Source organism: Drosophila kikkawai, chromosome X (assembly GCF_030179895.1).
Source record: "Drosophila kikkawai strain 14028-0561.14 chromosome X, DkikHiC1v2, whole genome shotgun sequence".
NCBI lineage: Eukaryota > Metazoa > Arthropoda > Insecta > Diptera > Drosophilidae > Drosophila > Drosophila kikkawai.
The window spans coordinates 17,519,474-17,532,043 of record NC_091733.1 but is presented as its reverse complement, the minus strand read 5'-3'; the positions used below and the strand labels follow the sequence as shown (position 1 = coordinate 17,532,043).

General features: G+C 48.3%; 4 protein-coding genes across 4 annotated transcripts; 3 read left to right on the top strand and 1 right to left on the bottom strand.

Annotated features, from left to right (window-relative positions):
• Window positions 1–155: 155 nt before the first annotated feature.
• Window positions 156–1,845, top strand: Gr5a (Gustatory receptor 5a). Its single transcript, XM_017162475.3, has 6 exons — window positions 156–301; window positions 362–622; window positions 681–875; window positions 941–1,364; window positions 1,430–1,682; window positions 1,753–1,845. The coding sequence occupies exons 1-6, from the start codon at window positions 169–171 to the stop codon at window positions 1,843–1,845; spliced, it is 1,359 nt and encodes a 452-aa protein (XP_017017964.3). The 5' UTR covers window positions 156–168.
• A 906-nt stretch (window positions 1,846–2,751) lies between these two features.
• On the top strand, window positions 2,752–3,790 carry LOC108071736 (ESX-1 secretion-associated protein EspK). The gene is made up of 2 exons (XM_017162559.2): window positions 2,752–3,591; window positions 3,687–3,790. Exons 1-2 carry the CDS (start codon window positions 2,774–2,776, stop codon window positions 3,754–3,756), a joined length of 888 nt encoding a protein of 295 aa, XP_017018048.1. The 5' UTR covers window positions 2,752–2,773; the 3' UTR covers window positions 3,757–3,790.
• Window positions 3,791–4,818: 1,028 nt separating this feature from the next.
• PGAP1 (GPI inositol-deacylase) lies at window positions 4,819–9,050 on the bottom strand. Its single transcript, XM_017162674.3, has 9 exons — window positions 8,711–9,050; window positions 7,927–8,658; window positions 7,684–7,866; window positions 7,379–7,626; window positions 6,897–7,319; window positions 6,701–6,826; window positions 5,773–6,600; window positions 5,626–5,721; window positions 4,819–5,566 (listed from the first exon to the last, which is right to left on the bottom strand). The coding sequence occupies exons 1-9, from the start codon at window positions 8,849–8,851 to the stop codon at window positions 5,398–5,400; spliced, it is 2,946 nt and encodes a 981-aa protein (XP_017018163.1). The 5' UTR covers window positions 8,852–9,050; the 3' UTR covers window positions 4,819–5,397.
• Window positions 9,051–9,355: 305 nt separating this feature from the next.
• Window positions 9,356–12,533, top strand: cv (twisted gastrulation BMP signaling modulator crossveinless). The gene is made up of 4 exons (XM_017162675.3): window positions 9,356–10,417; window positions 11,513–11,725; window positions 11,788–11,932; window positions 12,111–12,533. The coding sequence occupies exons 1-4, from the start codon at window positions 10,198–10,200 to the stop codon at window positions 12,301–12,303; spliced, it is 771 nt and encodes a 256-aa protein (XP_017018164.1). The 5' UTR covers window positions 9,356–10,197; the 3' UTR covers window positions 12,304–12,533.
• The last annotated feature ends 37 nt before the right edge of the window (window positions 12,534–12,570 follow it).

The window sequence follows — 12,570 nt, the reverse complement described above, 5'->3', positions numbered from 1 at the left end:
AGTAAGAAATCTTTTGTCGAGTGTACTCCATTCTGAAATACCCGGAACCCAAAAGTGGGCATGAAAGCCCGTAGGTACAATTTCCGAATACTTGGCATCACTGCTCATTAGTGGGATAACAGGTGGATTTTCTGCACCTTTGCATTCGAGGATTAGCATACAGGCAGGATGCGTTCGAAATGGGAAAGGTTTTCAGGACGGACTAGGCTATCGAATCGTTTAAACCGGGCCGTACGCCAATTCCATGATCAAGGAAGGACCTTTCTCGAACATCTAAAAAGGGACGTGGCCCAAAGTCGAGGTGGGGAACTACACAAGACTACTAAATGGCAATTAATTAATTATATCTGAGGATTTCCAGAGACCCAGGTGCGCGGCACAAGACAGAACTTCCTCCACAACGGCACCTTTCATGAGGCAGTGGCTCCTGTCCTGGCGGTGGCCCAGTTCTTTTGCATAATGCCCGTCAGCGGGATATGTGCCGTCACCCATCGAGGATTAAGCTTCAGCCGAAGGAGCTGGCGGTTCTGGTACAGTCTCCTTTACCTCTGTTCCACATCCGTAGACCTGATGTTCAGTGTTCGCAAAGTGTTTCACGGTGTCCTGGATGTGCGCAGCGTGGGTGAGTGTCCGAGTCCAGGTTCAGTCTTAAGCCTCCACATTCTCCTACTCCTCCACAGAGCCAATTGTTTTCCACGTTGGCATCCTGATCGCCTCCTGGCAGTTCCTAAACTTGGCCAGCCTCTGGCCCGGCCTGATGCGTCATTGGGCTGCCGTCGAGGATCGGTTGCCGGGCTACCGTTGCTGTCGAGACCGGGATCGTCCTGCTCGTCGCATCCAGTTCGTGGCCTTCCTTTTGCTGGCCCTATCCCTGAGTTGGGTGAACCATTAGATACCAAGAATTATTCCCGTTTTGAACTCTTAATTCACACCTTTGCAGTGGAGCACCTGCTGAGCATCATCTCGGCGGTGTACTACGACTTCTGTCCCCAGAGAAGCGACCCCGTGGAGTCGTACCTGGACAGCACCAGTCTCCAGCTCTTCTCCGTGTTCCCCTACTCCAATTGGCTGGGCTGGCTGGGCAAGCTGCAGAACGTGCTGCTGACTTTCGGCTGGAGCTACATGGACATCTTCCTGATGGTGCTGGGCCTGGGACTCAGCGAGATGCTGGCCAGGCTGAACCGCAGCTTGGAGCAGCAGGTGCGACAGCCAATGCCGGAAGCCTACTGGACGTGGTCGCGCACCCTTTACCGCTCCATTGTGGAGCTCATCCGGGAAGTGGACGACGCCGTTTCTGGCATCATACTAATCTCCTTCGGCAGCAATTTGTACTTTGTCTGCCTGCAGCTGCTCAAGAGCATAAAGTAAGTTGGAGGAGGAGTACTTTTTAGGAGGAAAAGAAACTAAATCCACCTTGTCCCCGTCCCAGCACAATGCCCTCCTCTGCCCACGCCGTCTATTTCTACTTCTCGCTTTTGTTTCTGCTGGGCCGCTCCTCGGCCGTGATCCTGTTCGTATCAAGGATCAACGACCAGGCCCGGGCGCCTCTGCGTCTGCTACGCATGGTGCCTTCGGAGGGCTACCATCCGGAGGTTTCACGTTTCGCCGCGGAGCTGGCCAGCGATCGGGTTGCGCTCACCGGTCTCAAGTTCTTCAGTGTCACCAGGCAGATGTATCTGGTGGTGAGTTACCTAGAGTAGCCCGCAAATGATATATTTTCAAGGTTTTGAAGCATGACTTGGCATTTCCTAGGTGGCAGGAACAGTGGCCACCTATGAGCTGGTGCTCATTCAGTTCCACGAGGATAAGAAGTCCTGGGACTGTTTGCTAAACGATGATGATTAAGGTTATACATACATATATACAGTTTGGCAATGAAGGATGGCTAGCTTTTTGTTTTGTGGTTTTCGTTACGCATACGCAGTGTTGCTTTAGCTAAAATTGATTTTCTCGTGGGTTTGTTCCCTCAACTAATAGATAAATTTTATGGATTTTACTGTACTTTATTAAAGATTGGATTGGCTATTTGAGAGAGATGTCATGACATCTAGTTGTTGGTTATTAATCCCATCACGTATACGCAGTGTGTTCCTCTATTATTAGGCTTTTATTTATACATTTAATGTGATTTTTGCCCAACTGAATTCATAAGCTATTGGCATATATATTTGGTCATTAAAAATGCAACTCGGTTGCGTTGGAACAACATAAACACTGTGCTACACAGCAGCTGTCAGGGAATTGGAGCTGGATAACCAGTTTCCATCTGCCCGCTTTTTCTACGCGCTTTTCGGCATTTACTTTCCACTTTTCACATTATTTTGGATTTGGATTTGTCCAGTCGTCGTCCAGGCGTGAGTATGGGTGATGCAATGGCCGGCCATAAATGGTGCACGCTTCCTAGGCACACCGCAATGCGTGGATAACGGCGATTGCATTTGAACTGCGACGAACTGAACCAGTTGGCCAAATGCCAATGCCGCTTGCCTGACTCCTCTGCATCTCTCCAGCTCTGCTCCTCGACATCCCACAACCCACATCCCGCATCCCAGCTCCTCGACGCGCCGACACTTCCGGCCAGCGGTCCGGTTCCAGTTCCAGCCAACTCCAGCTCCAAGCCAGTCAGCTAGCCAATTGTTAACCCAATTCGCGACGAATGGAGTTCGGGGATCATATCCCCGACATGGTCGCTTTGGGGTATATAAAGCAGCGCATTCGGTTCACCGCGCAGACACACATCGCGCACTGCAGCTCCCGTCGAGTCGTTGTAACTATGGCAAGATATCCGAGTAACACTTATTGCCTGGGCGGGATTGGGATCCTGTTGGTCCTGGCCCTGGGCGACCAGTTGGCTAGCGGCCAGTACCTTCCATCGCCTCGATTCCCTGGTCCCGTGGCGATTCCACGACCGCAGAGATCCCTCTTTGGTCCTGGTCCGCCTATCGGTTGGAGCAGCGGCGGCGGTCATGGGTGGAGTAGCAGCCCGAGCTTTGAATTCAGTCATTTGCCGCCATCTTCCAGTCCGCACGTAACCAAGGATGAGCTGCTAGCCCTGCTGGCTGCCTGGAAGGATGTGGCGAGGCCGACTACACCGGCGCCAGCACCGGAGCCGGAGGACGAGCCAGAGCCCGTGACGACTGCGGCACCGCCACCGCCGGAAGATGAACCGGAGCCAGAGCCCGAGCCCGAAGCTCCGGCACCCGAGGCCCCGGCGGGCCCACCGCCCGGCGTTCCGGTGACCGTTTCGCTGCCCGCTCTGGTGCCCATTCAACTAGCCGCCATGTGGCAGCAGCCAGGACCCGGAGCAGCGCCCGGTGGATTGGGCAACTTGGGCTTGGCTGGCCTGGGCCTGGGCGGTGGGGTTGCACTGAATAATCTAGGAGGCGCAGCTACTGGAGCCGCCGCCGCTGCTGGTGGAGGTGGAGGGGCTGCAACCGGAGCCGCAGCTACAGCCGGCCGTACCCAGGCGCGGGCAAGAATCGGAGGAAGGGCGCAAAGCATCCGTTTCCCGGTGGCCAATCCCCGCAGCTTTGCTTCGGGCAACTATGTGGCGCCCAGGCCGCGTTACTACCGCGACACGGAGCCCATGCGGTAAGTATTTATAAATTTACCCCGAATCTGGAAAACCAGCTTTATTTTGAAGTCAATCCAAGTTAAATGACTCGGAATTTTCTCCGTTCCCGCAGCTTCAACGTGATGGCATCGGCGCCATATCAGCAGGGTCCCGTGCAACTGGCGAGTGCCTACTGGCAATAGTCTGCAATTTTTATAACTATGTATATAATCGTACTGTCCATAACTCTCTGTATAAGCTCAAAACTGTACAAAGCTATATAGTTATATGCACATGAGTATGTATATAGAATGCCATGGAATGCCTGTTAACAAAAGTCGTATTTGTATTGTTTTTTTTTTTGAGATTTACCAATAAAATATTTTAACAAACAATTCAAACACAGAATTATTCTTGGGAGTTATTTAAGATTAGAAAGATCGACAATAATTTAGGTTATTGGTACAAAACAGGAATCGTAACAGTTGTAATTTGTAAAAAATTTAAAAATAATGTTCATTTTTAATTATTTTAAAAATTTAAAATAACGGTTATAACTTCATTTTACTTTAAATATACTTTAATTTGAGAACTCATATTTCCAAGCTCTGCTCCTTTAAAGCTATCAGTATCGAATGAATGAATTTGTAGAGTTAATTCAGCTATAAAAGATTCAATTTTTTAAGCCCCCATTAAGGCCTCAATAACACCATAAACACTTTGGCTAATTGAAAACGAGTAAACAGATATCATTTACGAATTCAGTGCGAAACCAGTGCATTTTATCGCTGCATGTTACACAACACCACGAAAGGTGCCTCTCGTAATTAATTGATTTTTTAATGGTAAGTCTCGTGTCGACGTGCACTAGCACCTGTTTGGGCTGCATTAGCATATGCCTGGAGAGCGAAATGTCATTATTTAACAAATCTCGACTTTCGTCACATTTTCGCTGACAGATGTCGGCATCCATAAAAGCATTGCTTATGAATCTCTGCATGTACATATATATACACTGATGGACAGGACAGGACACCTAGCCTTATCGGGAGAGCGTGTTTAACTACTGAATATCAAATCCAATCCAAGCCAATTCCCGATGGTGTTGTAGGTAGCCTCACCCAGTTTGCGTGATTGCCATGACTGCTCCAGATTGCCGCCAAATGAGACATTAAGTATGTGAGGATGGTGTGGATGGCACGAAACTGGATTTTGAATCCAGTTGGGCAATGCTAACACAGCACCAAATCAATAAATCGAAAGTCTGCTGTTGCATACTGTTTATTGTTATTTTTTTTTATTAAATTATCGTATAAAATTGTAAGTTTGTTTAGGAATCTAAATAAAAAAAATTTTTTAAAAATACTTGACAGGACGTTTTACATTGTGGCAGCTACCTACATGTATCCCACGTTGATTATCTAATTATTTGATCATATGGAAACTATATAAAAGTAGTATCAAGGTAAGCACAAAACAAAACAAAACAAAACTATATCAACTATTAGTAAGTCTTTGGTCTTTTCAAGCTAAAAGGAAAATCCGAGTGCTGGTGGTTTATGGCATTTTCACACATTTTACGCAAATGGAGATTGACGTCGTGACTGCCGCCACCCGAACGATGACCAAAAGTGCCGGCTGTCGGCTTGCTGGCAGGCGTAAAAAACAATTAATACGTGCATTACGCACGGGAGAGCACGCCCATTCGGTGTGTGCCCAGTTTTGGACTTCCCGCTAGGACCCAGATCTCGATCTCGTGGTCTCTTGCGTAACACTGGGGGACTGAATTAACTAACGCACGGCAATAAATAACAAATTAACACATGGAGAACGAAGAAATTAAACTAGATTCCAGCCACACGACGCCAAAGTATCCAAAGACTTTGGTGCAGCGCCAGCAGAGCGAAGGCGGCGGCCAGCACAAAGTTCAGCCTGTAGATGGCAGCCTGGCAGTACAGCAGAACGATGCCGGCCAAGAAGTACAGCACGATGGAGAGCATCCAGTAGCCATAGCTGCAGGGGGATAAGGTGTTCAATGGTTTCAGTAGAAGAGGAGGAGGAGGCACACTCACCATTTCTGGGGCGCTCGTAGTTGGAGAAGCAGGCTGAGAGAGCCCAGAACCACGATGCTGGGATACAGATTCGGATCTGGGAGCTCTATTCCGTGGCTGAAATCGAGAAGGTTTAATTATATAGTATATTCCTGGACCACAACTTACCGGCGACTGCGCAGCCAGGCCAAGCTGCTGGGGGCGTTGAGCAGGAGCTGCATGAGCAACATCAGGAGCAAGGTGACGTGGAAGGAGAAGTTCTGAAGCCCCAGGCAGGGCTCTGATTGCTCGCCCTTCCGTCCCTCCTCCTCCTCTTCGTTATCTTCCTTCTCCTCCTGCAGCTGATTCTCCGGCTCCTCTTCTTGGGCATCATTCTGGGCCACCGCCCTGGGCTTTCCACGCACCAAATTGGCCGCCTTCTGCCACAGGAAATCCTCCAGATAATCCTTGTAGGCATTCGACAGCATCAGGAAGTAGAAGACAAAGGCCAGGAGCAGGCCCAGGCCGCTGCACGTGCCCACGGACGTGGCAATAGTCAGAATGCCATACGTGATCGGCAAATGGGTCATGATGGAGATCATTATATTGGAGCTGGCCTGCGAAAGGCGGGTGAGCCGGAGGGCCACGCGATAGAAGGCATTGCCGTATAGCGTCAGGGCCAGCCAGGTGCACAGAGTGGCCATTAAGGACAGGGCCATGGCTGCGCAATGGATCACGATGGACACATTGATGCTATAGTCCAGGTTCTCCGGCTCTGGCAGGATTCGGCTCGTAATGATTACCTTCTTCAGTAGGCGACAGGCGGTGACCACATAGAGCGAGGTGTACTGCAGGTAACCCACATAGGGCCGCAGGCTGCGGAAGCTGCCCACCTCGTGGAACAGCTGCACCTGCTTCCTGAGCACAATTAGCAGGACGCAGGCCAGGTGGGCGGGCAGCCAGCCATAGAACTCCAGCACCAGACGGGACAGGGCCGAGGCATAGGAGTACTCGTAGCTGGAAGCAAAACAAAGTGGATCAGAGCGAGAGGTGGTGGGTCAGTGAAAAAGAGAGAGAGAGAGAGAGAGAGAGAGAGAGAGAGAAAGAGATTTCTCACCTGATCCGATATCGACACACGGGATCCAGATACAGGTCGAGTGTCACCGGGTTCAGCGTGGTATTGTAGTGCCTGGGCACCAGGGTGGGCACATTGGCGAACAACTGCGGCTTCTGGTCCACCGATCTGCAATAAATTGAAAACCACAAGTTAAATCCTTTCCCTGGAATAGCCTAGAATTGGTAGTCCGTCCTACTTCAATGTCTGGTAACGTTCAAAGCCCGCTGCCCAGGGAACACACAGCCTGGCGGTCACTCGGTACTCCGGATTGATGCACTGCAGCGACTCCACGATCACCCGGATACTTTGGTAGGGATCCACCATCTCGGCGATGCGAATGCGATGATGCAGAGTGCCCTGGAGCGTCTCATTGATCATCGGCAGCCGAGCCATGGTATACCAACGGGGCATCCGAATGTCTGTTACCCGCTCCTTGGGATCGTAGATGTCCAGATTATAACCGGTTCGCCGTTGGCTGGGCGGTAGCCGCACCACCACATGCGTCCACTGAAGGTACGTCTTCCGCAGGTTGTGTAGATCCAAAATGGCAATGCTGCGCGGATCGCGATCTTCGTTGGGCAGCCGCTGGACGAGATGCATCAGCGAGGTGGCCTTTTCGCTGGATTAACCAACCAATCGATTAGCTATACGATTTATTATACTTCTTCGTATATTCACCAGTAGAGCTGCCCTGTTTTGTTGTGCTCCTCGGCGGCGCAGCCGAACAGCCAGTCATCGTCGTCGTCCACATTCAATGCCTCAATGGTCATCTTCTTGTACCGCTCCTGGCGTTGCAGCCCGATCAGATCGTAGTAGATGCCTTTCAGGCCGTTGGTAAAGAACTTGTTGATCACCAGGCGCCGCTCCTCGTGCCAGTTGCCAGCGGCTCCCAGGCGCACAGTGCTTTGCTGACGCCTTCGTGGTTTCTGGGGGTTAATTAGTAATCAGCGGCATGGAATCGTCTGGGCCTGGGGGAAACTCACCACAAAGTGGGCGAGGGCTGACTGCAGGTTACGCTGCTTGTTGGTGCCGAATATCACCGATGAGCGATCTTCGCGGACGTGGGCAATGCTGAACAGGAAGCGGTTGATTGCCTGCATGAACTGAAGGCACCACACGGCGGACAAGTGGTCGCAGCTGAGACTCACCCGCGGAATAGCCGAGGTCTACACGGGGAGAACGAACATATTAGACTAGGATCTACACTAGATACTTGGATAAAATACCATTGCGTGCAGATCGTTGAACCTGGAGGTGGTCAGCCCGGGTCGCACAAGGAGATCCCTGTTTCCGCCGCCCGTGGAGATGAGGAGCACATTGTCCAAGCGCGCCGAGCTTTCCTGGCTGGCCATTCGCACTACACTCGGCGGCCGCTGGTGCAGGCTGTCGCATACGTTCGTCGTACTCGTGGGCACCGTGGCAGTGCGCAGCTTCCCCAGAACGGCGTCTGTCTGAGCGTAGAAGGTCTCCAGCTGGCCGTCCAAATTGAGCACAGGCTCATCCAAGGGCGTAGAAATGCTGATAATCGTATTTATATGTTGGCCAATCACCGGGTCCATCAGCACCGACTGCGCCAGCTTGCCGCCCATGGAGTGGCCAATGAGCACGATCGATGGCTGCTCAGCGCGATTCTCGTAAATGGATAGAATTGTGCGGATGCACAGCTTCAGGTAGCCCAGCTGGCGGTGCAGGTAGCCGCCATAGAGAGCGGACAACTCCTCGTCAAAATCGATGGTGTAGTAGTCCAGACGGATGCCGGCATCATCGGACATGGCCTTCCGCAGGGCCACGGAGCCCAGGGAGCGTACCTGCTTGTAGGAGCCGGCGTTGCCTGGAACGAATATCACCGGTGCTCCGGTCATCTTGCGCTTCAGCGGATCCACCGGCTGCCGCAGGGCTTCGTAGTAGTAATACAGTCCGTAGTTCGGGTACTGGTCGCCATCCTTCACTCCAACAGGCTGACAATCACGTAAATTCAGAGTTTGCACATCCAGAAGCACGAATACTTACAGCAAACATTGGCTCGCTGAACATGTAGGTCATCCTGCAGGCATTTGGCTCCACCTCCGAGTGCAGGTGGAACAGGCCAAATATGAAGCAGCAGACGGAGCCGATCACCAGCAGTACGGCGCAGTTGCGAAACATAAACATTGTTAAATTGTCAATTTTTCATAACTTTGTTTATGTCGCTTTGTATTTTGTTTTCCTTTTTTTGTACACAGCTGATGGCAGCGTTATCGATAGGCGATAGCTCGCGTGAGTATTACAACGGGGGGCTGTTTTATTAGCCGATAGTTATCTGAAGCTTATGTTTTTCCATAAAACTATGGATATTTTAAACGTTTGTTAATTGGCGTACGTCTTTATTGTACATTTGTATTCCTATGCAATTACCTTGAAATACGGACATATTGCAAACTGACTTTGTAATACATATTTGAACTATTAGGTGATTTTTAAATACATGCTGTATTTCTTAAGAATATTGCAAATTTTATATTATTCACACCTGCCTTGATTTATGTTAATACCAAAATATAACCGCAATTAGTCAGTGAATTAGTTTATGTGCAGATGAAGATGCACCCATCTCTAGGGCCGTATATATGTATGTGTGTATGCATGGGTGTCGTACGAATCGATCACTGTGTTGTTGCTAGTTGATCATTCAGTTAGCGTACGCGTGCGCCTCGCCTTCGATCCGCCGATCCTCGCCGATCGATCTTCCAGATTCAGATTGAAATTCCGATTCCTATCCGAACGTACCGGAATTGTCAACAAAGGCAGCGGCGCCGGCGTCAGCATCATCGATTCGAATTGACGCTTCGTAACGTGTTTACGTTTCTAAGTCTGGCCTGTCCATGTGTGTGTTAGTGGTGTATGTGCGTTTGAGCCAGCCTGTTTGAGCCCGGAGTTTGTGTGTGCGCGCTTAATTCGCGTACTCGTGTTGGTGCGTTTGTGTCGTCTAGCCGCTCTTGTTGTTGTTGTTGCAGTTTGGCTGGAAAAAGACAGTTTATGCCCTAGCAATAACAAAAACAAAAACAACTAGAGGCCGCTGTCGCTTGCTCAGCTGCCGTCGACGTCGGCGTTGACGTCGCAGCCTCTGCTGGCGCATGTGATCCGTCGTCGATCCGCTCGCTAGTTGTTGCTATTTAGTGTTCGTTGTGGTGTCGCTTGTTGTTGTTTTGATCGGTTGCGTTCTGTAATATATAGTTCGCCCATTATAAGTTACATATATATAGTGCAAAAAACCATCAAATGCCTGGAAGCAGCCGTTTGTGTCTGTCGGTGTGCCTGTAATTGTTATTTGTTGTAAATTGCACACGCACACGGCAGAAGCCCGTATATATACATATAAGTATATATATACAGTACAGTGGCATCGCATCTGCGGCTATAGAGTAACTCAAAGCTATAGCATTCCATTCCGTTCCCGACCGTTACCCCAAATACACACGCACACGACACACACACACACCTACCCACCACACATCATCATGGAAATTTGGCGCTCGCTGACAGTGGGCACATTCGTGCTCCTGGGGATCCTCTGCTTCTATGGCACAGTGGAGTCCTGCAACGAGGTCGTGTGCGCCTCGATCGTCTCCAAGTGCATGCTCACCCAGAGCTGCAAGTGCGAACTGAAGAACTGCTCCTGCTGCAAGGAGTGCCTGAAATGCCTGGGCAAGAACTACGAGGAGTGCTGCAGTTGTGTGGGTAAGGTCATATGAACCCGATCGCTGTTGCAGCGCCGCTGCTGGGCGGTGGGTGGTGTAGGGTGCATAAATGGTCGAAGCGATTGTATTCACTGTGATGATGTGATTTCCAACGCTTTGTTTTTGTTGTTTTTTTGTTGTTGTTGTTGTTATTCGACGTCGTCAAGTGTGTGCGGCGCCTTATGTTTGTATGGGGGAGAGCTTGCGATGTGCCAACTATGTATGTAGTTATCGATAGCGGGCTTGAGCTGGCGATTGACGGAGCCTTAACCCTTCCGGGAGCGAGTAAGGCTTAAGGTACTATGGTGGAAGCACAACAAGTTTGAAAAGCCTTTCTGTAATGTACTTCATTATTACACCCTTGGAGGGTATCTCAAGTTTAGTTAGATATTTGTAACTGATTTCTTACCCATTTCCGGTTCATATCTTTATATTTTTATATTTGATCATTAAATTTGTCAACAATTAAATAAAAATAAAACTAGCACAGCAACTTTTCCGTATTGAAATTTATGCATTTTCCATTTGTCCAATAAAATGTCATAATATTATCAATTTATAGTCTCTATAATGCACATATCTTAGGTCTTCTTGGTGTTATATAAAGGCCAAAACGAAAATGATTGACAAAACTTTCACATATTATGATTTCCCATTAATAACTATAACATAAAAAGCCTACAATTGATTACATATTAAGGGATATCAATACCAATTTGAGTCATAAGCAATGCGAAATGTGAAAAATGTGTTTGAAGATGTAAATAAATAGATTGGAATCATCACGACCGAGTTTTTGTGAAATGAAATTTACGTTGGATCCACATTGATGTTGTTTATAAACAAATCGAGCATGACGTTCAAAACAAATGTGCACACGAGATCCGAGAAGGAAAAGCGTGTCTTTTTTTCTAAAAATACAAATAAATCATTTTTAATTACTGGCTGCTCAATAAATCTGGGTTTAACAAGCAAAGAAAAGGAAGAGGAAGTTATGATTTGCACAGTTTTTTTTTTAATTGAAATAATTTAAATAGATATAAATTAGTATAATATAACTGATCAAATAAATAAATCAATCTAAACAATTTCACAGAACTCTGCCCAAAACCAAATGACACGCGCAACTCGCTGTCCAAAAAGTCTCATGTGGAGGACTTCGACGGAGTTCCAGAGCTGTTCAACGCCGTTGCCACACCGGATGAGGGCGACAGCTTCGGCTACAATTGGAACGTGTTCACGTTTCAAGTGGATTTCGACAAGTACTTGAAGGGTCCCAAGCTGGAGAAGGACGGACATTACTTTTTGAGTGAGTGTCAAATGCTGCAATTGAAGACGAAGTTCCTTATAGCCTCAATGTCTAATTTTCAGGAACCAATGATAAGAACCTGGATGAGGCGATTCAGGAGCGCGACAACATAGTGACCGTGAACTGCACGGTCATATATTTGGATCAGTGCGTATCGTGGAACAAGTGCCGCAACAGCTGCCAAACAACTGGTGCCAGCAGCACGAGGTGAGAGATCAAATCCAGGGCTAAAGTCCCATGGAGTAGCTAATATCTCCATCGGATAGTGGGACATACATATATTAGCGCTTGGATCCTAATTTTTTTTTTTTAATTGAAAAGAAAAATTTAATATTTTCAATTCGAATATTTGAAACTCTCTCTCAAACTCTCGCTTTCCTTACAGATGGTTCCACGACGGCTGCTGCGAGTGCGTGGGCTCCACGTGTATCAACTACGGCGTTAACGAGAGCCGTTGTCGAAAGTGCCCGGAGTCCAAGGATTTGGGCGAGGAGTTCGAGGACGCTATGGAGGAGGAGATGCAGGACTTTGGCGACAGCATGGGCCCCTTCGACGGCCCCGTGAACAACAACTACTGAGCGCAACAATGCCATTACACAACGAACAGAACAGAACGCAGAACAACATTTAACAAATTTAGCTACTCAATTCAGTGACATTATTATTATGTATGTATGTATGTAGTACGAAGTAATATTTGTATAGCACTATTATTATTATTTTTATTTACGAAAATCGAATAGGCGCTTTGAATTGTTTTACTTATTAAACCGGCCAATATATATACACATATATATATAAATATAAACGACTTTTTTTAAAACTAAAATAAGAAGTAACGTTTT